At 51.9% G+C, this 22,451-nt stretch overlaps 8 protein-coding genes across 8 annotated transcripts; 6 read left to right on the forward strand and 2 right to left on the reverse strand.

The window, feature by feature from the left end:
* The first annotated feature begins 73 nt into the window (after window positions 1–73).
* Window positions 74–2,442, forward strand: BDP55DRAFT_341543 (carboxyl transferase). Its single transcript, XM_060566926.1, has 8 exons — window positions 74–304; window positions 367–493; window positions 545–612; window positions 665–735; window positions 784–1,094; window positions 1,147–1,403; window positions 1,469–1,562; window positions 1,611–2,442. The coding sequence occupies exons 1-8, from the start codon at window positions 118–120 to the stop codon at window positions 2,119–2,121; spliced, it is 1,626 nt and encodes a 541-aa protein (XP_060433894.1). The 5' UTR covers window positions 74–117; the 3' UTR covers window positions 2,122–2,442.
* A 207-nt stretch (window positions 2,443–2,649) lies between these two features.
* BDP55DRAFT_649931 (uncharacterized protein) lies at window positions 2,650–4,819 on the forward strand. Its single transcript, XM_060573946.1, has 2 exons — window positions 2,650–3,162; window positions 3,245–4,819. The coding sequence occupies exons 1-2, from the start codon at window positions 2,729–2,731 to the stop codon at window positions 4,623–4,625; spliced, it is 1,815 nt and encodes a 604-aa protein (XP_060433895.1). The 5' UTR covers window positions 2,650–2,728; the 3' UTR covers window positions 4,626–4,819.
* Window positions 4,820–4,922: 103 nt separating this feature from the next.
* BDP55DRAFT_341591 (fungal-specific transcription factor domain-containing protein) lies at window positions 4,923–7,699 on the forward strand. The gene is made up of 7 exons (XM_060566927.1): window positions 4,923–5,136; window positions 5,233–5,380; window positions 5,445–5,521; window positions 5,583–5,753; window positions 5,815–6,152; window positions 6,203–7,119; window positions 7,173–7,699. Exons 1-7 carry the CDS (start codon window positions 5,024–5,026, stop codon window positions 7,506–7,508), a joined length of 2,100 nt encoding a protein of 699 aa, XP_060433896.1. The 5' UTR covers window positions 4,923–5,023; the 3' UTR covers window positions 7,509–7,699.
* Window positions 7,700–8,012: 313 nt separating this feature from the next.
* On the forward strand, window positions 8,013–8,580 carry BDP55DRAFT_724780 (uncharacterized protein; the record flags this gene model as incomplete). Its single annotated transcript, XM_060578930.1, has 2 exons — window positions 8,013–8,241; window positions 8,321–8,580. 2 exons carry the CDS (start codon window positions 8,013–8,015, stop codon window positions 8,578–8,580), a joined length of 489 nt encoding a protein of 162 aa, XP_060433897.1.
* Window positions 8,581–10,394: 1,814 nt separating this feature from the next.
* BDP55DRAFT_627902 (uncharacterized protein) lies at window positions 10,395–11,492 on the forward strand (the record flags this gene model as incomplete). The annotated part of the gene is made up of 2 exons (XM_060571820.1): window positions 10,395–10,617; window positions 10,678–11,492. The coding sequence occupies 2 exons, from the start codon at window positions 10,395–10,397 to the stop codon at window positions 11,490–11,492; spliced, it is 1,038 nt and encodes a 345-aa protein (XP_060433898.1).
* A 2,866-nt stretch (window positions 11,493–14,358) lies between these two features.
* BDP55DRAFT_724782 (major facilitator superfamily transporter) lies at window positions 14,359–16,326 on the forward strand (the record flags this gene model as incomplete). The annotated part of the gene is made up of 2 exons (XM_060578931.1): window positions 14,359–15,131; window positions 15,189–16,326. 2 exons carry the CDS (start codon window positions 14,359–14,361, stop codon window positions 16,324–16,326), a joined length of 1,911 nt encoding a protein of 636 aa, XP_060433899.1.
* Window positions 16,327–16,699: 373 nt separating this feature from the next.
* Window positions 16,700–18,340, reverse strand: BDP55DRAFT_724783 (Alpha/Beta hydrolase protein; the record flags this gene model as incomplete). The annotated part of the gene is made up of 1 exon (XM_060578932.1): window positions 16,700–18,340. One exon carries the CDS (start codon window positions 18,338–18,340, stop codon window positions 16,700–16,702), a length of 1,641 nt encoding a protein of 546 aa, XP_060433900.1.
* A 533-nt stretch (window positions 18,341–18,873) lies between these two features.
* On the reverse strand, window positions 18,874–19,397 carry BDP55DRAFT_544387 (uncharacterized protein; the record flags this gene model as incomplete). The annotated part of the gene is made up of 2 exons (XM_060568477.1): window positions 18,874–19,089; window positions 19,185–19,397. 2 exons carry the CDS (start codon window positions 19,395–19,397, stop codon window positions 18,874–18,876), a joined length of 429 nt encoding a protein of 142 aa, XP_060433901.1.
* Between the last annotated feature and the right edge of the window lie 3,054 nt (window positions 19,398–22,451).

The following is a 22,451-nucleotide window of genomic DNA, read 5'->3' on the forward strand; positions in this document are numbered from 1 at the left end:
GGGAGCGCGCCAGTGCCCCGACCCATACTCAGAATCCCAATACTTCTACCGAGTCACTCACGACCAAGAAGCGATTGAGTCTGCTTCACACGCACCACTTCACTGCTTTCCGAATTGATGAACATGATTGAGCAACTTTTCCCCGTTGAGAAGTCGATGGTTGACATCACTGCATCCAACTTCCGAGCGAACCGTCGAGCATGGGAGCCAGTTCTGCAAGAATTTGACAATTATCTGAAAGAGGTGTCATCGGAAGGAGATGAAGCTTCCACAACAAGACACCAAACGAGACACCAATTGCTACGTAAGTTGTCTTCTGAGGTAACACTTGAAAACAGTTGAGCTAACCACCACGGTCCGATGAAGCACGAGACAGGATTGCATTACTGCTAGATGCCGACTCGCCGTTTCTTGAGTTGGGATGCTTTGCGGGATTCAAGATCTCGGGGTCTAATTCCTGCGCAAATATCATTGCAGGCATCGGCCTTGTTAGGTGAGTTTGCTTCGAGAACGCGATGGCGATCCATCTTTGACATGGTACAAGTCAACGGCCATGCCTCCTCATGTCTCACATCCCCACGCAGAGTGGTGGAGCTTGGAATGAGATGACAGGTACGCCTTTCTCCTCCATTTCATTTGATATCAGACTCTTAACCTCAACCAGTCCTCAAAGTCAACCGCATACTCGAAATAGGATTTGAGAATGATTTGCCACTCATTTCTCTAGTTCAGTCGGTGATAATGCCCCCTAAAAATGAGAGGAAACTGTCCTGACTGTCAAAGGCCGGTGTCTTCCTACCACAACAGTTCCGAGTCTTCCATAAAGGTGGCCAGCTCTTCCGCGATCTAGCGATACGATCTCAACAGGGCAAACCGTCGTGTGCCATCGTCTTTGGTTCCTCAACTGCTGGAGGCGCTTATCATCCCGCGCTTTCTGATTACACCATTTTTGTCGAGAATCAAGCCCAAGTGTTTCTGGGAGGTCCTCCACTTGTGAAGATGGCCACCTCCGAGGTGGTCACTGCCGAAGAGCTGGGCGGGGCCAGGATCCATGCATCAACCACTGGACTGGCTGACCAGATTGCCGTGGATGAGTATGATGCTCCCGATTGTTCTTTGGTCTTTATGATTCTGACACCGTGACAGGTTTGATGCTATTCAGAAAGCTCGCGAATGGGTTGCAACACTTCGAACTCCGGAGCCCAGTCGTCTACTCAGCAACACGTCGGATCCTGTACCTCCTCGATATTCCATCGACGACCTCCTATATCTCGTGAACACCGATATTCGGAAACCATTCGATATGCGCGAGGTGTTGCTGCGACTTGTTGATGACTCCAGAATGTCCATCTTCAAGCCAAGCTACGGAGCGAATATGTTGACGGCTTGGGCGGACATCCTCGGTAAGAAGCTATGCGTCGCCCGAAATAACTCCGTGAACAATTTTGCTGATATGTTTTTGATGAAGGGTTCCGTACTGGCATTGTGGCGAACCAGACTCCTGTGATCCATCCACACGAAGCCTTGAAAGCCGCACAGTTCATTCGTCTTTGCAACCAAGAGTAGGCCTCTCAACCCTAAGCAGCTCCTTCTAGCTAACTCGGCTTTAGAAACATGCCAATCATCTTCCTCCACAATGTCACTGGCTTCATGGTAGGCACCAAAGCAGAACACTCCGGAATCATCAAAGCAGGTGCCCAACTAGTGTCCGCCGTAAGCTGCTCAACGGTCCCTCACATTAGCATCATCCTCGGAGCATCTTATGGAGCCGGCAACTATGCCATGTGCGGCCGGTCATACCGCCCAAGGTTCCTCTTCACATGGCCGACGGGGCGGTGCAGCGTCATGGGCCCAGACCAGCTCGCAGGTGTCGTGGAAACCATCAGAACCAAGTCAAATGGCGGAAGCAAGCTCTCGCCAGAAGAGATCAAAGCGCAGGCTGCGCAGCTGCGGGAGGATGCGTACAGGGATTCGACCAGCTATGCAACCAGCTCGATGCTTATCGATGATGGCATCATTGACCCGAGGGACACTCGTGACGTTCTCGGGATGTGTTTGGAGATTGTGGGATTGTCTGGCCAGAAGAGTGCAGAATCGCATCGCTTCCTGGCGAGAATTTGATTGTTTTTAGTTCCAATTTTATGTAATTGATCACCCGTTTCCTGAATCCTTTGTTTTTTCAAATTCAATACATTCTCCCTCACTAAAATACTAAAGATAGCTGCATCGCTTTTGCCAGGGACAATTGCAGATTACATCTTGCCCAGGGCTTGCTTGACTTGACGTGGATTCACAACATCAGGTCCAATGCCACCTTTTCCAGATTGACCAAATGCGGTCTTCCTCCTCTAAGGCCGTTCAGTTAGGAACCCGTGATACGAGGTAAAGGCGTCCTGAAGCTAGACTGCGAAAGAGTGGATCTAGTGCCAAGGAAAGGGGACTAGGGCAATCGGAAGATGACAATCCTGAGTTATCCAATTGGGCATTTTGGGTAGAAGTCAGGTACCCAACCTTAGCCGGCCGGTCCGGATTCCTGGCGTACCCCAGATTTCCAGCCGAGGTGGCATTTAGGTACGTATCTGGACCCACCCGGTCCGGGGCCGAGCTGCGAAGCCGACGGGAGCACTCCTGGATGGGATTGATATGCACTGCTGGTGTTGTATTCCTATCACTGTAATTTCTATATTCTCCGTTTACTAATTGGGGTTCTAGAAACATCCAACTCAACATGGGCTCTAAGGCTGTTCGAATCGTCGAGGTTGGGCCTCGTGACGGCCTTCAGAATATCAAGACGGTCGTGGATACTTCGACGAAGCTAGAACTCATCCAGAGACTTCAGAGTGCAGGGCTCCGGAATATTGAAATCACCTCTGTCGTTTCACCGAAAGCTATACCGCAACTTGCAGATTGTCGCAAAATACTGACCGCCCCTATCGTGAGGAAGTGGCAGCAATCCAGCGCGACACTACGTCTGCCAGTCTTGGTTCCGAATATCAAAGGGCTACGCATCGCCCTTGAACATGATGTCAGGGAAGTGGCGGTTTTCGTTAGCGCAACAGAAGGATTCAGCCGGGCGAACATCAATTGCACTGTTGCTGAGAGCTTGGAGCGTGCCAAGCAGGTGGCGGCCGAGGCCAGGGCAGCCGGGGTGGTCGTGAGGGGGTAAGTCCGTGTTTGTTCTGTGCTCGTTACCGGCCTTTCAGCCTCTTGAGACAGTTAGCTAACTTTATTTCCTTCCTGGTAGGTACGTTTCTTGCATCTTTGCCGACCCCTTCGACGGCCCTACCCCCTTGCCTGCAGTCTCCCGGGCTGTGCGAAGCTTGCTCGATATTGGCTGCTACGAAGTCAGCCTTGGAGATACTTTGGGTGTTGGAACACCACCAGACGTTTGGAGACTCCTCGAATATCTCAAGAGTCAAAACATACCCACCGGGAACTTGGCCGGCCACTTTCACGACACGTACGGGCAAGCTCTAGCCAATGTATGGACGGCGTACGAATGCGGTCTGCGAACCTTTGATAGCAGCGTTGGAGGCCTAGGCGGTTGCCCTTTTGCGCCAGGAGCCAAGGGGAATGTGGCCACGGAAGATGTCGTATACTTGTTTCAACAAGCTGGGATCGATACCGGTGTAGACCTCCAGCAAGTAGTTGACATTGGAGTTTGGATCTCTCAGGCGCTGGCGAAACCGAACGATAGCCGAGCTGGAGCGGCTCTTGCCAGCAAATCCAAGAGCCCATCGACTAGAGCATCTTCACCGAAGCTTGCTGACCAGCCAAAACAAGCTTTCGAGTGGTCTGTTCTGGAGCAGTCTGACAACATTGTTGTTCGGCGGGCGGGGGCGAGCGGCAACATTGTCCTCAACAAGCCTCGAAACGGAAATACTCTCACGTTTCCGATGATATCCGAGATCATCGGGACATTCAAGTCATTCGAGAAAGATCCCTCCATCTCCCGCATTCTTATCAGCGCAAATGGCAAGTTTTTCTGCACCGGGATGGACCTGAGCCAAGCCGCACAGGCAGTCGGTTGGGGCGGCGACGCGAGTTCGAAGCTGTTCCAGGCATTGACAGACTTGTTCGAACTCATCGACAACTCTCCCAAGGTCACGATCGCCTGTATTCAAGGACCTGCTTTCGGCGGTGGCATTGGGTTAGCATTTGCTTGCGATATCAGGATCTCCATCAGCTCGGCAACCTTCACATTGTCAGAGGCCAAGCTTGGTATGTGTCCTGCCGTGATTTCGAAATACGTCATCAGAGAATGGGGGTTTGGACTCTCGAGGGAAGCTATGCTCACAGCACGATCTCTAACGGCTCCCGAGCTGAAGTCTGCGGGTGCCATCTCGATGATTGCAGAGACGACTTCAGAGCTGGACGCGATAACGAAGACCCTTCTAGCACAACTTCGACACTCGTCACCAGGAGGTTCAAGCATGTCGAAGGAATTGGTAAAGTTAAGTTGGAGACATGCGGGAGCGCCGGAGCAACAGAATGGAATTTCAAAGCTTTTCACGTCGATGATGGCGCCTGGATCTGATGCCATTCACGGGATATTAGAATTCCAGCAGAAGCGCAAGGTCGATTGGGATTCATACTTGACTCGGGCCCCACGGGCAAAGATCTAACTGTCGGATTCCGGCTCGGGGTGGGGAAGTTATGTCAAATTGGGTAGTTTAAGGAGTCTGAGTAGTTCAGAGAATCCAGCAGAACCTGTGAAAGCAATAAATACTTTTGAGCCCCTTTCATGCAGCTCGAAACCAAGTGCAACCGGAAGCAAATCAGCTCATCCCGATTAAAAAGAATGGAGAAGACAATGAACGTGAACCCACTGCGCTGCTGCGGGCCGTTGATGCCCCACGTCCACATACATAAACCCCGGTTACCCCGCATTACGGCTCAGCATTACCCCATATCATTGTCCACCAGTCACTTCACTTGGGAGGCGGACGACCGCGTCTGGAGCCTCAGCAACTGCCTACATTACATCATTCCCCCTTGACCGAGAACCATTCGCAACAGCACCATGGCGGAACCCACGGAACCGCTCACAGCGAGGCCAGAGTCGAGGCCAGAGTCGAGGTCACCACCAACCACCGCAGGCATCAAACGCATCCGCCAGGCCTGTACAAGTTGCCGGTAGAGATCCCAGCCCTTCATCCCTTCTTTGGTGGAAATCCCAGCGGAGGTCACGACGCGCAGAAAGTAAGAGGCTAATACGATGGTCATTCTTAGACAGAAGAAGATCAAATGTTCCGGGGATCGGCCAAGGTGTATCAACTGTCGACGGGTGATGCAGCGATGCCAATATGAGCCCTACTCGGCAGTCTCGACGTCTCTTTCTGGGAACTCGACTGCATTACTTCTCGGATTGACCAAGGACGTTAGTGATATGACAATTACCTGGCCTCAAGAGACTAGTAGACTAACGATACGGTGCTGTCTAGACGGATCTTTTACAGAGAATTTCTATGATTGAAAGCAAATTGGCACAGCTGAGCGATCGCGAAACTCAAGAATTCAGGTATGTTTTCATCTGGGTGATCAAAGGTAAAACTCAGAACTGTTGTGCTAATACAGCTTAGTTCTGCCGCCTTTGATGAGGTCAATCTGACTATGGAAGACCACAATCCTGTTGAAGATCAGCCTCAATTCCACTTGGATGAACACGAAAATGTTGGCGGCATGCCTGATGTGATCAACCTGTCATCGCCTAATGTCCCAACAACTTGGCGCTCGGGCAGCTCACAGTCCCAGTAAGTGATGCCCTGGACTTCTACAGAATACAGACTACAAATGACTTACGTCGCATTGAAGAACCTTCAATACATTTCCACCAGACTCCGTAACACAGTCGCTGGTCGACACTTTCTTTCAGTGGTGCCACAACCAACCATACTCTTACTTTCATGAAGGAAGCTTCCGGCAGAAACTCGCAGACGGCCAGCTTTCCAAATGCGTGTTACTGGCAGTTTTAGCATCTTCTTTGAGGTTCTCAGAACACGAATACTATCGAGACAACAGATCAGATGCCATTCATTCATATGCAAGAGAGGCCTGGTTGTCTGTTTTGGGCGACCACATGACGGCGGAGGATTCCTGCAACCTCGAGGTTGCCCAAGCCACCAACATTCTGGCTGTCATTGACTTTACTGGTAAGTGTCTCAACTCACAGGTCTTGTTTGGTGCTAAAACCTTTGTCCAGCCGGCCGAACCAGCTCCGCGTGGCTCAAGATTGGGATGGCGATTCGGATAGCTCAGGACCTCCAACTGATGAAGGAGCCTGGTGAAACTCTTCCTCTGGTCGAGCAAGAAGAGAGAAGGCGATCTTTCTGGTCGATCTACCTTCTCGATAAGCTAGTTTCCCTCGGCCAACACAGACACTTCGCCATCTCAGACGAGGACTGCCACGTACGACTACCTTGCGATGAGCTGACGTTTCGTTCTGGCGGGTGGGGCCAGAACGTTACGCTCCGTAAGCTTCTCGATTGGAGCACTGAGGTCGGTGTTGAAAGTGGATTCCCAGTCGCCATCTTGGCATCATCCGCACTTGCTCGCTGCACTCGAAGGCTTCTTCACGACCGCAATACCGATGAGACTCCCCCTTGGGACTCCAAGTCAGAGTTTGCATCAATCACATCACTCCTTCTCCTCGTCGAGTCGCGTCTCCAAGTCGATCAGCATCCCATCAAGAGTGATGTCGATACTTATAGGCTTGATGACGGTATCATAGACCACCCCGCCATGGGTCATGTCATATTTGCACGTACAGTATTCCATGTTTGCTACTGCCTTCTCTACCACCCGTTCCTTGTGCGCGAGCAAGTACGAAAGGTCAAATGTCAAGTTCCATCAAGCTTCATGCGCCTCGCCTCACAGAAAAGCTACGAACATTCTCGAGATCTGGTCAAGTTGCTGCACGACGCCGAAGAAGTAGGGTGCCACCTGGGTGCGTCGTTCTACGCATATTCGGCGTGCCTAGCTGGCAGCATTCTCTCGCTTCACATGCACGCCGAGAAGGATACCGACAGCCAGCGTCACTCGGAACTGTCGAGTGCTACCCAAGACAGCATATCCATACTTGAAGGAATGGCAAAGTTTTGGGATCATGCGTTCAAAATTGCAAGTTCCCAACTGCTCACTGTGTTGACGCATATGAGCTAACAGTGGCACAGCACCGCCGGCTGCTATCTTTCAATGCGAACGCCTATCTTTTCAACTCACTTCTTGACTCGCAGCTGAAATCAGGCATGGATCCAGAGTGGGAAAGGGCCCTCTGGTCGATGATTGACTACGGGGAGATGTGCCGCGAATCAAATCTTTCTATCCCAAGTCCGAAAATACCGGCGTCTTCAGACTCCCCGACGTTCCCAGGACTCGAATTAGGAAGTGAACAGATATTGGATTTGGGACTTGATGCACAACAAATACCAGGAGTCGACGAAGACATGATGAATTTTGATACACCCAACATCAAGTATCTTCTTGAGCTGGCTTCTGGCGGAGGTTAGCGTAGCCTTGACTCAATACAACGGCTCGCTCTACCTTGTGGACGAGTACTTCGCTAGTTCGGGTTGATAGCGTTTGCCATACCACAGATGCACCCAGGCAGCTATCACTGTATCATTTTCAGAAGGGATTTCAAACGACGATTGAGGCAATGTGTTCCAAGTCCAGTGATAATACAGCAAAGTGACTGGTTCGGTGACTCGGAAGGCATCAGCATGGAAATTGGCGATTCAGGGGGAAACTACAATGGACTTTCAGAATGAAGTGCGCCTGCCTGAGGTGCCTGATACCAGACAGTGGCTTGCTCGGTCCACCTTCTTTTGTTCCATCCACCCTTCACTTTCTTAACTTGTGCATGCCAACTGCTCCATACCTTCCTTCTCATGTGTAGGCAGGGCTCAAGAGACAGGCAGCATCTTCACACCGCAGTCTATTTAGCCCCCTTACCCGGCGGTGACTTTTCTTCCCTCCATCACAGCAAACCCCATCCACACCAGACGGCCATCATGGAACCCATCACAATCAATTGGAAGGATGCCTTCTGGTTCTTCTACTGGGATCTGCATGAAGAGAATCCGCCTTCTTTCCTCATAGGCGAAGATGGCGAGCGCAAGTACGATGAGTTCATCATTGAATTCTTGAAGGGACAGTGTCTGCCTCGCGATACCCTGTCTCGTCCTCGTTCATGGAATCACCTGCTGTGGCATCTGATGAGATCCACCCTGTATCACACAGGTAAGTACACCGTTTTACCTTGGAACGCAAGGTCTACCATTTTTTCAGTATTTCACTTTTTGACCAGTTGGATATTCAGGTCTACGCCTTGAAGAGTGTGATATGAGTAATTTCAGTTGGCTGCTCGAGCCTCCTCCCGAAAATGACAATCCCTTGGTGGACTGGATGGAGCTCCTCGACATTCACAACCAAGAGGTGGACGACAACGTACGACTCAGATACAGAGACGAGCGCGGCGGCCTCTCTGACGACTATGACGGTATCTTCTGGGTTCTCCATCACTTGGAAGAACGCGCATTCAGAAATATTCCCTGTAACCCTACCATGACAGAGGCGTGAGTCAGCAACCCCTATCTCCTGCAATTCGAAGACTTTCAGGGTCATCAGCTTAATTGGGCGGTGTCGCTTCCCTTTAAGACAGTTCCAACGATCAAACTAGGTTTGTCTTATCTTCTCGAACATGACTTTGTCATCGTACATGAGGTCGATTTCGATTTCGACGTCATTCGTCTTCATTCTTATAAACACCAGCTGGGAAATCAAGACTTGCTCATCGAAGCATACTTTCACTACACTACTATGCTCTGATGGGTTTAAAGTATGATGAGCTAAGACAGAGTCTCGGGTATCGATGAATTCCTCCAAAAAAAACCTCTACCTATCGCCATTTGTCGAAGCAGGCCAGCGCTAGTGATAGGTTACGCATTACGAAGGAGCTGTGGGAGATTATCAGAATTATAAGCGGAGAAAGCCAGCAGAGAGCTTCACAAGCTTAGCGAACTGCTTGGGGCAGAGAAGAAGGCAGAGGTTGTCGAATGAGATGAGCCCCGAGATGCGATTGCAAATCAGGTTTTGGGGATCTTGGGCGAGACGATTGCTGCATTTCTTAGGGTTGAATGCTACACATTTTTGACGAGCACGGTAGCACTACAACGTAGTAGAATAGGAGAACTTTTCCTCATAGGAAGCCAAGCAGGACTTCATGACTATCTTGCCAGCGTGAAGTGTTGTCTCGGGAGTGTTGGCCTTTCCTTTGTAACAGCTGTTTTCAAAGCGAAGTGAGAGCCCGGCTGGAAAGGCATACCTTCCAGATCCACGAGCAGCCCAGTGGAAGGCCTCCCAGCACATTTGGCACGTTGTCGTTAACGAAGGCAGGTGTGGTCAACGAGCGAGGCGTACTACCTACCAGGCTGTACCTTCCGTTACTGTGCGATGTTTCTTGAATTCCATATCTTTCCCTTCCGTGACCCGTCCCCAAAGGGCGGTAGGCTCAGGCGTACCTTCCACACATGCCACGAGAAGGCCTCATATACCCCTCCAAGTCCAATCCTGTCACCAGCACAGCAGGCGCCCTCTAGGTCGGGGGTCAGGTCAAACTGTGGCGTGGGTGGTGGAGTGGTTAATGGTCAACAATCACGCCAACCAGCCTACTCGACGACAGGCTTAGCGAGTACCCGAGTTCGAGTCCCAGCATGAGCACCAGAGATGTAGCCCCAAAATCGGCCCTGGGGGGGGGTTTAACTCTTTTGCTTTTGGGTGGTTTGCATCCTTTGATGTGCTTTTTCACTCGAGACCTTTGCTACGGTGTTTTACCGACGACTGTTGCTCGTTTTTTCATCCGTCCCCTCGCACTTCCGTCGAAGGGGAAGGCCCGTCACAGGCTCGCAAACAGGTCACCACGTAAACAAAACAACATAACGGAGCCGCGTTTTATTTTCAACCAGAAGCGTGTCTCTCAGCACAAAAAGCTACTCCTTTCTCCCTTTCTTCAAGGCGAAAGAGTGGGAGCGGAAGGTTTCAAGTATGAAAGACAAAGCCGTCTCCAACCCGACCTCGATAATCGAAAGCAAAAGAATCGTCCCACGAGAATAGAAGCTCACAGAAGGTTTGCAAGAAGAAGACTTCCCGTAGCTTAACAGTTGCAATATATAGATATATCCCGTGTCAGGAAGCATCAAGACCGAGGCACTCCTGACATCAACCGGCATACCACCCGAATCACTGCCATGAATCTGACAACACTGGTGCACGAGGTTCCATTCTGCTTTGCGCTTCATCAGGTGTTAAAATGCATAGCCATTTATCTGATAACGAACGACCAGCCCAATATCTGGAGAATCCTCTCACATATCGCAGACGACGCCCTGTCTGACATGTCCGACCAAGAGTCCTCGCTCAACTGGGGCGACGAGTTTTCCTTCCTCATCTTCGACTACTCTCTCCTCTCTAATGACGAGACTTTGATTCAGCTCTTTCTAGCATGTGTGATGATCAGGCAACAGTCAATCGGAAAAGGCGACGAAGAACAGAATATTGATCCTTCACACTGGGTGTACTACCCCTGGCGTGTCATGGAGGCCATCAAGCCGCGTTTCGGTATGCCACGGTAACCTCTCAACTCATTGACCTTCAGACCAGGCATCACTAACATGTTAGGTGTAGAAGTTCAAGATGAAGGTGGGTTTCAAATCGACCTGAGCTCTGAAAGCGCACCGGCTAACCCGGTGCCTATCCCCGGCACTGGTCATCACTTCGAGCAAGGCAAGTGGCTAACACATCCACCGCACGATGCCGATCTGCCCTCACCACAAGACGATGCGATGCTCGCATACCTCCGTGAGGAATTCGACAAGGGGAGCGCAATCACCGGCGAACCATTCAACGTCCGATATGAGTTGGGTCTGTTCCACCGGGACCTCTACCAGCAACTCACTTTGTACCACTACCGCAAACTGCGCAGTGTCGGTCCCATTACAAGACAAGCCGTCGCTGCGCGAGCCAACATCATGTGGGCGAATAACCCATCCCTACGCCACTTTGAGCAGCAGCACGAGACCGTGCCATGGGGTGTTACCGTACTCTTTCTCACGTTTCAGTTCTTCAACTTCCTCCCGGCGCCCATCAGCCCAGACCCGGAACTGGAGCGGTCGTGGATCAGTGAATTCCAGATCGTCTGTAGTCCTGTCGCCCGCATAGCCTACGTCCGGATCAGGCCGGGCCGTGATACCGTGAACGAGATGACGGTCCAGGAGGCGGAGTGGATGATTGGCGGGATGAGGTTGCTTCACATGGAGATGCTGCGTGTCTGGGGGCTGCGTCGACGTCGAACGATGTTCTGGTCGGGTGAGGATTTGGCAGCATTTGCGCGTGATGTCTTTGATGGTGCTGCGGCGAGGGAGAGGATTTATTTGGATCCAATTTTGAGTGCCAAGGAGCATTGGACGTTCATACGGGAGGCGGAGGGTGTTTGACCGGCCCTTGTGGGCTTCTTGGGCGGACTGCGGGAGAGCGTCATGGGAGGCGTCTTGTCATTTGCGTTTGTTTCTAAGATTTAGGGGGATTTCCCTCAGTTCATTTGGTAGGACGGGCCTTGGTAGTGGTAGATGACAAATAAATGAATCGAACTGGAGGTTGAATCCAACATGGAATCGTTCGCAACCCCTGTCGCCAATGCCGGAGGGATCGCATTGGCATCGGTGATCGTCCGTCGGCCAAGGAGGTCAAGCTCGGGAACATTGAGAATCGTCCGCTTGGCGAAACGGGGCCGACCGTCGTGGGGGTCCCCTTGCGACCAATATGTTGAAAGTAAGCCGACTCGGACCGTAAGTCCGAAGGGCTGACAGGCCAAAGGAGGCGGGCAAGGATTTAAGATGATTCTTCTCTCGAATTTCTGCCTGAAAGACTAAAAGACTCACCGCAACTGCACACTTGCGATTGATTTTGGGGGTCGTGCGAAATTGTTTTTCCTCCTTTGCGACGGATTACCTGTTCAGGTTCTTTGCATTCGGCGGCTGGAGAATCAGTGGATATGCCCGTACGATTGGCCGTGGCGACGAATTAGGAAAGGAGAATCGTATTTTACATTCACGTGGACTCGTGGAGTCTCCAGACCCAGATATGTCTCATGGTGGATGAAATGGAGGAAAAGGTGGAGGATGGGAAGACTGAAAAAATGTGTTACATAATCCCTCATCCAAATTCTCGGGCTCAATCGGAGGATTCAGGGCGTTCTGAACGAGATCGAATGCTTCATTGGCTAATCTTGCAAGATTATTTGGATCTGAAATACTAAACGACCATGATACTGGGGAGGTTGAGGAGGGGAAAGGTAACGTTGACTACAGGCGTACGTGAGTCGTGAGGCGATGTCGTACGAGGCATCCACATACAATGAACCTGAATGGCGGCTGCAACAACCTTGGTGAAAAGAGAGAAAATGAAGGGGTTGATTGAATGGTTGGTTGATGAAGGGCTCGGAATGCTTCGGTTGAATGCGTTTCATCGACATTCGGGCCGTCAAGAGGCATCCGGATCTTGGCAGCGTCCAGGCGCCGGTTGAGGCTGCGGGAGTGGCTGATCATCTAGTATTTTTTTTCGATTCCCTTACCTTCGCTGGCTGAGTAAAGGTTGGCTGTGCATATGATGTCGTTGAAATACGAACAAAGCAAGGGTTAAGCTGGCATCGCTCATCCCAAAAACTCTGTTTTACACTTATCTTCCCTCATGCCATTGTAGCTGCACTGCTACCTTAACATGGTAGTCGCGCATCAAACAGATGGTGTAGCGGGGAGTGACTGAATGACTGGAGATGGGATGGGCATGTGCGAGCGTCCCGTGGAGAGAGAAGCAAACAAAGGCTGGAGAGAAGCTGGAGAGAAAAGACTGGAGATTCGAGACATAGAACGGCGGCTGGAAACGGCCTCCGAGGGCGAGTTCGGGCCCACCGGTCCAACGACGTCATACTGTGTGTCCGTTGGTGCTATGCATCCCGCTTTGCCCAGTTTGGCAGCCCGAAAAGGTGACTGCTTGCTGGTGTCATTGGGGAGACAAGAACAGAGAATTGGAGACTTCCCAGAGCAGCTAAGCATGGTAAGGTTGACGTTTTAGCGGAAGATGGGAATAAGAACTCGGGGAGAAGGCAAAAGTTTACGACTATGGATCGTCATAACTAGAATCCTGGCGGATCTTTCTTTCTTTTCGAGTGCCAATCATGAGGTTCCTTGACTTTGCCAGGTATAGCTGAGGGTCGCCTGCCACTCGTGAACTGCGACGCCACCAGAGCCGTGAAGGAACAGGGTACATACAGCAGGAAGGTACTCCAAGGTGGTAGGAATTTTCCACGGGAAACAAGCTTTGGAAGCCGCCCTTCGCCAAGTCTCCTGCCGCTCTGCCGCAACTTGGCACCAGCCTCAACTACGTACCTCTCACATCTGGCGCCTCTCTGGCAGGAGCCGAAGCGCGAACGTCCACACATCACCAACTCCTGTGTCCGGATGGGCAACGTGACTGGAATTTGACAGCACAGAAACGGTGTCGACGGATTCAACCATCAAACTTCTCACTACATAGAAGAAAACGTTTCCAAGGGCAGCGTCAAACTCAATTTACTCCACAGGTTGGCTAGACTGGCACGCTACGCTTGTCCCTCGTTGGCTGCTCGCGAAGGCTATTGCTTTTCGATCCTCCTCCGGACTCCCTCCGGCGAATCCACAATGTCGACGATCCGCACCCGTCCCCGATTTTTCATCAGAATTGTCCTGTGACCGTCCACGACTGCAGCTCCCGTCGAACGGTCGGGCGACGACGACGACGCTACCTTGGTGCTCAGTTTGCTTACCACATTGCCCTGCTACGGTACCTTTCTGCCCTTCTTTCACCTCGCCCGCGCCCGTATCCCACACACACGCCCCTCCAACGCTGCTGCGTCTTGTTTAAGTGGGACGTGCTGCGCTAGAGGTTGCCTGTTTCGCGCCACCAACAATGGACGGTGATGTCACGGGTGGGCGACTGCACGTCTGGGGAGCGGACTGTGGATGGCTCGACGTCTACAGCAACAGGCGCGTTGGGTCATGGCGGCAGGGTCTGCGTCCCTCGGCTTCCGTCCGAAGTTGACCGCCCTATTGATATATCTCGAATCTCTCCCGGCAGTCAAAGTTGGCCGATCCCTTGGTTCTCCTAAATCATTCAGAGTTTTGGTCTCTAGAGGTTGTCCATACGCCTAATCCTATCTCTTATCCTCCTCCATCCTCGGCTGGTCTCCTTTTAAACAGGAGGTAGCCGCACTCCAACCCTCTCTCGATCATCCTCCACTGTATACCTGCATGACAACAGTTCAACATGGCTGGCACACGATTTGCTGAGGAACCGCCTCAGGTCATTAATCAAGCCGACCTCGAAGTCGCCAACGAGAAGCTCGAGTCCCGTGACGAGCGCAACGCCAATGGCGACACCAGCGCCAGCGATACAGCAGCTTCAAAAGAGCATGACCCAACTATCGACCATTCAGAGCACCTGAACGGCAATGGCGCCCTGAATGGCAACGGTAAAGGGGCCAAGCTTGAGAAGCTGGGCACCCACGACAAGTACGAAATCACCGAGGACGACTGCTACGAAGAGCTGGGCTTCTGCTTCCCCAAGTGGAAGAAGTGGTACATCCTCACCGTCATCTTCTGGGTCCAGGTCTCGATGAACTTTAACACCTCCCTCTACTCCAATGCCATTGGCGGCATCTCGGAGGAGTTCAACGTGAGCGCCCAGGCCGGCCGCTGCGGTGCCATGATCTTCCTTGTCCTGTACGCCTTCGGCTGCGAGCTTTGGGCTCCGTGGTCTGAGGAATTTGGCCGCTGGCCGGTTCTCCAGCTCTCACTCCTCCTCGTCAACATTTGGCAGATCCCCGTAGCACTGGCACCCAACTTTGCCACCATCATGGTCGGTCGCGCCTTGGGTGGATTGTCGTCTGCTGGTGGCTCTGTCACGCTCGGTATGATTGCCGATCTATTCGAATCCGACAAGCAGCAGTATGCTGTCGCATATGTCGTCTTTTCCTCGGTCGGAGGATCTGTTCTGGGCCCTATCGTGGGCGGCTTCACTGAGGAATACCTACACTGGAGGTATGCAACACGAGACTAACCATCCCCTCATTGACACCAACTAACATATTTTACTAGATGGTCCATTTGGGTCCAGCTCATTTTCGGAGTTGCCGTTCAGGCCCTCCATGCCTTCACCGTCCCCGAGACACGCACCACTATCATGATGAACCGCATCGCCAAGAGACGCAGAAAGGAGGGCAACCCTAACATCTGGGGTCCTGACGAGCTCGTCCCCTTCAAGGACCGATTCTCGGCTAAGGAAGTCATTTCTACCTGGATCCGTCCCTTCAAGATGTTCCTCACCGAGCCGATCGTGCTGGTGCTGTCACTTCTCTCCGGTTTTTCTGACGCCCTCATCTTCATGTTCATCCAGTCGTTCGTCCTTGTCTACGGTCAGTGGGGATTCAGCACCGTTCAGGTTGGATTGGCTTTCATTCCTATCGGTATTGGTTACGTTCTCGCCTGGCTTCTCTTCATCCCCGCCATCAAGCGCAACATCAAGGAGCGTGCGGCCAAGCCCAACGATGATAGAGCCCAGTACGAGTCTCGTCTTTGGTTCCTATTGTACACCGCACCTTGCTTGCCCATTGGCTTGATTGGCTTCGCATGGACCATCCAAGGACCTCCCATTCACTGGATCGGCTCCATGGTTTTCGCGGCCATCGTCGGTATCGCCAACTACGCCATTTACATGGCCACCATCGACTACATGATTTGCGCCTACGGACCCTACTCCGCCTCGGCAACTGGCGGCAACGGCTGGGCTCGTGACTTCCTCGCGGGTGTCCTTACCGTCCCTGCCACACCTTTCTTCACCAACATTGGCGCGGGTACCGGAAAGAACCTTGAGTACGCTTGCACGATTCTCTTCTGCATCTCCTTTATCCTCGTCGTCGCCGTCTATGTAATCTACTGGAAGGGCCCGGCCCTTCGCGCCCGCTCGCCATTTGCTCAGAAGCTGGCCGGAGCCAGAGACGACGCGGGCGGTCGTCGCATCAGTCATGTCCAAGGAGGTGCAGACAGGCGTGCGAGTGTTGCCTCTGGCGCTTCTGACGCCGAGCGTCCGGATCGTCCCGCATATGGGCGTTCGTACAGCCAGAATTCGCGCTTCTTTGGCGAGAACCGTGTCACCCCCCGCGGCACTCCCAGAGGTACTCCTTCTGCCAGCAGGCGCAACAGTTATGTTGGTACTAGACGCCAGGTCGCAAAGTAATGTCTATTGCATGCGGCGCTTCCGGGCTTTATTAAGCTCCAAAAGTTGATTTCACGATATTTGATACCCTACACCTACTCTTATCTAGTCAGACATAGTCATAATAAAGTCAATCATGAACACTGCAGTATATCTTTAGGACTCTGTCATCGGATCTAGATCATTATTTACGCAGTCGACATTGCTAATCATATCGAAGCTTTCGAACGATAGCATGATACCGCATACCAACCTGGCCAGGGCAACTACGGATCGAAACCTTCCATAAGCCTTGATGAGCAGTTAAGCCTAACTTGTGAGTATTCTCTGTGAGGTACTTCGCGAAGCCACTGATACCGACAGCATGGTGCCAGCTCTTTATTATCACAAGTATCTACGGGAAAGGATCATACTCACCCAATCCTGTACATACACCATCCATCTCAACGCCATCAATCCGCTCCACCACTTTCCCACCTGCTCCAAACCGAAGGACATAACCCCCATTCGCCTCACTCACAACCCGCGGCTCCCATCCGAACTTCTTCTGCGGGCCATGATATGGATCCTCAGCAAATGCCATGATGCGATCCTGCATCGCCCGGCTCACCTCGACTTGGAACTCCGTCGTCGGTGCAATATGATCCAATAGCTCATACGTCCCAAACACCAACGGCGTCTCGCTGTTGTGGTACGCACCAAGCCAGTCATAGACATTCAGATTGGGGAACTCAGCTGCATACTGGAATCGGAACACGGGGGCTTCAGACATGCTGAGTTGGTTACGCGCAACGGTAGCATTGTACGCCGCGCACACCCACACGACGTCTGCTTCTGTAACCAGCGGCTGCCAAGGTCCTTCTGTCAGGTTATCTTTTGGCCAGGGGACCAGAGAGGAGAATTCGTTGGCTGTAAGAGATATGAGGATCGGACGGCGGGCGAGTTTGCCTTCTGCTGCGCGGGCCTCGTAGTCTTGGAAGATGATGCGTTCATCCTGGACCAAGGAGAAGAATATGGCGGGTGTCTCGCCCCGGTCGGTGTATTGTCCAATAAAGTTGCTGATTTGCGTAGGAGATACCCGGCGCATGCAGTCCAGCTCCGCCGTGCCGTCTTCGTCCTCGCAGTCGACGCCACAGGGAGATCCGCAGCCTACGTTCTGCGCGACAAAGGTGAAGTTGGAGTACGTCGGGTCCGCCTCGATACCGGACTGCACGACGCCGGACTCCATGTAATACGACTGTGCGATCGGGTCGTCATAGTACGCGTAGGCGTGGATATCCGCACTAACAGACCCCGCCGACCGGCCCCAGTGCATGATGCGCCCCGGGTCGCCGCCAAAGGCAGCAATGTTTTCCTGTACCCATTCCAGAGCGGCACGCTGGTCTAAGATACCCAAATTCTGCGATATGCCCTCCGCGTCTAACCCGCGCGCGTTGGGGAAGCCAAAGATGTTGACGCGATAGTTTATCGTCACAATAATGGCCGACTGCGAGCGCTCAACCCACGATGTCGGTATTTGCCAGGGCAGATCTATCCCTCCCATGACGAACCCGCCGCCCGTCATGAAGAAGAGCACGGGAAAGCCTTCCTTTGTGGGCGGCGGGGTCGTGGGTGCCCAGATTGCGAGGTAGAGGCAGTCTTCGGAGGTTGCCTCGCCCACCAGGCCCGAGGTGTCGTTTTGGGCGCCATTGTAGATGAGGTTACCCTCCGTCAGGGGCAGGTTCCACATTGATTCTACGGCGGATACGAATTGAGGGCATGAGGGCGGGAATTTGGTGGTGTATTGGGGTTTGGTGATGTTGTTGGGCTGGAGTTTTGCGGGAGGCAGCCAGCGGCGGGAGGCGACCGGGGGTTCGGCGAACGGGATGGAGCGCCATTGGAGGGTGTTTGGTGCGGCTGGGTCGATGAGGCCTGTGAACGTGCCGGACAAAGTTTTCACGGTGAGGGGATTGGAGGGGTGTGAGGTGTTGGTGTTGCTGGCTGCTGGGCGGACGCTCGCGACCGAAGCGAGGAGGGACAAGACGGCGAGCTTCATTTTGAGATTTAGCATGTTGCTACTAGAGCTGCAAACGACTTGAAGTTGAGCATTTGGAGCGTAGATATATCATCTTGATGCCCTTATCTGCACTTTGATTTTGGTTGCCCCGCCTCGCCCGGCTTGGGTGATCTTGATCTCTTTCTAGAAGGTAGCAGCGAGGTGCATGTGGTCAGCAATCCTTCGAGAGTGAGAAGAGGCAATCTCAGAGAGCTTTCTGACAGATTCCAAGCCTTGGCTATAAGCATTTGACCTTGGAGTGGAATCTCGAGTTGAATGAATCGTTACTTGCTGGTCACTCTTTCGAAATTTCCTTCTCTTATTTCAACAACTGGTCGTCTTGATATACCCGAAGGATGAGGGAGGCTTCCTCACATTCCCATTTGGGCACAGCATCAGAAACATTTTCTTGTTGATCCTACTCTTTTCTTTTTGTAGACGAGAAATACCAAGTCCAATCTCCAAACAAGTCACCATCATCAGCATGTTGATTCAATGATTCTTGCCATGTCTCAGTCCACCTTACGCTGCGACTAGCACCTGTACCAGCACAAGAAGCTATGCCCAGTCCTCCCGCTCGGAGGTGTATAGCACTTCCCGCCGCCAACTATAGCGTTTCCAGTCTCGCCAATTTGGTTTTGGCAATTGTTGTCGTAGTACAGGTGACAGTTGGTCCCGTAGGTCCCGTCGCCGACGGCTCTGAGGCTGGCGATGGCGTCGGAGGAGTAGTAGCATTGTCCGCTGCATCTCTGCTGGGTGTTAGCATCTATCTTCCACTGAGATAGCTTTTTTGTTGGAACAATGTCCAGAGAGGGGACGCGGGGTCAAAGAGGTCAAGATGTACGCCAGGTCCGATCGCTCCGATCTGGTCGCTGCAGCTGGTCCCGCGGTAGTACCGGCCGCACTGGCCGTTGACGACCCCGGCCGGGGCACAAGCGGCGCGGCGCTGGAGGTCTGTGGCGTCGAGGTTGGTCACATCTGATGAGGTGCCTACGGCGACAGCAGTGCCTGTGGCAAGATTCGCGGCCAGGAGAACTACGACATTGCTGAAGAGCATCTTGATAGATTTTGACTTTGATGGTTTTGGAGTGACTGTTGAGCTTGTTTCAAGACCAATTGAACAGAGGTCTTGGTCTTCTTCATATACTAGACCCAGTATGTTGAATCCAGCCAGGCTACTCATCAATCTCTTGTAAAAACAGCATCTTCTCGCGAGGTACCAAAGCCTGTCTTCTGATCTCGCGTAAAAGTTCCACTGTCCAAAGTTTCACGGCTTTGCCCATGAGCTTCATTCCCGCAACCTTACGCCTAATGTGCAACATTCCAGCCAACTTCAAAGCGGTGTAAGCCAAGTCTCACGAGGTCTTCCCCGCTTCCCATTCTGGTTGTATCAATCGAACATACATAGGTAATAGTAAGCCCTAGTCGATGGTGGGACTGATATCTTCCTATACCTTGAGGCAATACAGTAACGCTGTGCAACAGGACAATAGCCTATTGAATTCCACGTGAGAGGGTTTTACTTGATCAAACTACCGGTCTCACACCTATTCAGTGAGCCTACCTTGGCCAGAGTATACACTACTCTTGTGAGAGCTGAGACATGTAGCTGTTCACATTGGGGTGTCAAGTAATGCAACGTGATCCCGACCAAAGTTGCCATTCTGTTGGTACTGTTGTTAAGCCGCTTATTTCAGTCTATGCAGACCGTCTCTCAGCCATTGAGGTGCATGATTGGGTATCGAGGCGTCAGTCTAGACTCTGTCTCACATGTTCGGTCAGGTGAAGTGACGAGGAGAGTCGATTTGATAGGCTACGTCCGATAGCCTATGCAAGAACTTTGCTACCGGTGAGACAACACTATAACGTGACGAATGGGGACTTAGAAAAAAATGTTTCGACAACTCCTCTGCTGTGGTCAAGAAACCAATTCACGCTCTAGCGCTAGATATTGAAGTTGACCGAGGACCTCAGGCTCTTAAATACTTTCCCAGCTCTAATTACCATACATGCAACATGGGGGTAGTCGGTAGGTCAGCGAGAAGATTTGCAGATCTTCGGAGCATTATTAATGTCCTTCATCATTGAGAAACTCTATCCACTGATGAAGAGGATCTACTTCTTACCTTGGTTATTATTATATTTCCAAGCAGGAGTGGACCTTCTCCGAATCGGAGAATGTTCCTTCCCTAGGTACTGAGAAATTGTTTCAACATCAGCCCATGGTTAACTTAGGCCCGGTATCATACATGAGAGGATGATGGAAAGACCAGCTCATTGTTGTACCTCCCCGAGAGACTCTGCGTTGTTTTTATGTGTTCATACCCATCCGCTGTCAAAGAAAGTTGCGCCCTGCATGCGTACGACCGGCGGCAAGCTGCTGGGCAAGACACGTCATACGATGTGTCTTGGGTGCAATCGTGTCTCGCCTGGCTACTTTGTTTCTTTTCAGAAACGACCTGAGTCTCTTTTGGTCGATGTCCATACTTTATTTTATGCCTTATCTCTTGCTGAAGGCACTGGATCTTGGCGGAGCTTACATGACCTACCACCCCAAAGCTTCTTGCTTCCTGAACTTGATCCCATGGAACCTATCGGCACCGTGATTGACAGAGAATCTAGACTCGAGCCATCAACAGCATAGAGTCTAATTTGTGGGATCCGCGGGGCAAAATCTGGATCATTACTCTGCTGCCTGGATGATGGGTCAGATGGATCATGGATGTCTGGAAGAGCTGTCAGCTTTTACAGTCGGGCCTGCCAAGTCATCTCAAATCCCGACCTGTCCTTTGGTACTAACATTGTGGCAAGTTCATCAAACTGCATTACAATCCGATCTATGCACATTCTGTGAGTTTCTCTATCTCTTCAATACCGGCGGATCCCGCCACCTTCGCCGAACCTGCCGAAAGCTTGATCGTCAAAATTACCTCCCGAACACCGGATCACTGATCCGGAGCTTCCTCGCTGGATGATTGTCGGTGGCACACAAGTCTGGATCACGCTGTTTTCGAGAGCCGGATGGTCCGGTGATCGTGAACTATCAGAGAGAGCAACCTCCAACGCTTTCGTTGATGTTTGTGGCAAAATCTCCAGCTTTGCCACGGGTCTGGATGCGGTTGAGTTCCTCGTGATCTATCCGATGACTCCGACCGGAAGATGAATAGGCCGCCGTGAAGCGCCCGTGTGACCCGCGTCCCGCCGGAACTGAGAACTCTCAGCTTTGACGGGTTGAACGACCCAGACCCCGCGGTCTTTGCCACACAGTCGCCTCGTGGAACGCTAAGCATCAAAAAAACAGATCGAGACGCTTGTGGGGTAAGATGGGGGTTGAAGGCTCGGAAAAATCCATGGAGTTGGAGAAGTTGCTACTTGGCTCCTGCCTTGAGGCGACTGGGAAGTTGGAGCTTGTGATGTGCCAAGAGTCAAAAGTTGCCCTAGCAATGTTGCCCTATCGTCTGCACAACCTAGGAGTTGGCCATAATCTCTTTGGTGAGACACCAGTTTAGACTCATCAGTGACGCCAAAAGCTTAGACAGAGCGATGCAGCTTCCAAGACTTCTTCGAGTTCAAAGGATATTGCTCACACCCTCTAGTTACATGATAGAGAACCTGGAATATCACTGGTTGGTTGTATGACGCTTCCATCTGCTGGGCATCAGCACTCAGATTGCTTGGGGTCTATACATATTAGATGTTGCTATGAGGAGCTCAAGACCAAGCCCTGAAAAGGCTACTACAGTGCGTGGGGTAAGGGAGATTGGGGACTAGGACTGTATTTGGTAGTTTTTGGCGCTTCTGCCCAAGCCCACACACGGAGTACTCCAGCTTCTTAGATCGATGTACGGTTATTGCCTTGACTTGCCTCAGACCGGACGCCAATCACGCCAAATGAGGCTGCCACGTGCCCTGAGACTTTCGAAACTCGGGTCGTAAATATCAATCTAAAGATACGGGATACTGGGAAGGGGAGTGTTACTCGAGGTGCATACGGGATATTTACCTCGTAAACGGCTACTCTGTACGCTCTGTACGGCTGCCTGGCTTAGAATGGTCTCGTCGGCAGACTGTTCCGGGGCGGCTTGTCCGCGTTTGTTCAGAGTCTGATAAG

This window comes from Colletotrichum godetiae, assembly GCF_030913485.1.
Source record: "Colletotrichum godetiae strain CBS 193.32 chromosome Unknown BDP55scaffold_6, whole genome shotgun sequence".
In the NCBI taxonomy this organism is placed as follows: domain Eukaryota; kingdom Fungi; phylum Ascomycota; class Sordariomycetes; order Glomerellales; family Glomerellaceae; genus Colletotrichum; species Colletotrichum godetiae.

What these genes read in the sequence shown, in the direction of transcription:
- BDP55DRAFT_341543 (XM_060566926.1), top strand. Translation starts at nt 118, where the DNA reads ATGAACATGATTGAGCAACTTTTCCCCGTTGAGAAGTCGATGGTTGAC. An exon ending in AACGAGACACCAATTGCTAC is followed by an intron (nt 305 to 366) that starts GTAAGTTGTCTT and finishes GGTCCGATGAAG; the next exon opens with CACGAGACAGGATTGCATTA. An exon ending in GCAGGCATCGGCCTTGTTAG is followed by an intron (nt 494 to 544) that starts GTGAGTTTGCTT and finishes ACATGGTACAAG; the next exon opens with TCAACGGCCATGCCTCCTCA.
- BDP55DRAFT_649931 (XM_060573946.1), top strand. Translation starts at nt 2,729, where the DNA reads ATGGGCTCTAAGGCTGTTCGAATCGTCGAGGTTGGGCCTCGTGACGGC. An exon ending in GCCGGGGTGGTCGTGAGGGG is followed by an intron (nt 3,163 to 3,244) that starts GTAAGTCCGTGT and finishes CCTTCCTGGTAG; the next exon opens with GTACGTTTCTTGCATCTTTG.
- BDP55DRAFT_341591 (XM_060566927.1), top strand. Translation starts at nt 5,024, where the DNA reads ATGGCGGAACCCACGGAACCGCTCACAGCGAGGCCAGAGTCGAGGCCA. An exon ending in CAGGCCTGTACAAGTTGCCG is followed by an intron (nt 5,137 to 5,232) that starts GTAGAGATCCCA and finishes GGTCATTCTTAG; the next exon opens with ACAGAAGAAGATCAAATGTT. An exon ending in TCGGGCAGCTCACAGTCCCA is followed by an intron (nt 5,754 to 5,814) that starts GTAAGTGATGCC and finishes GTCGCATTGAAG; the next exon opens with AACCTTCAATACATTTCCAC.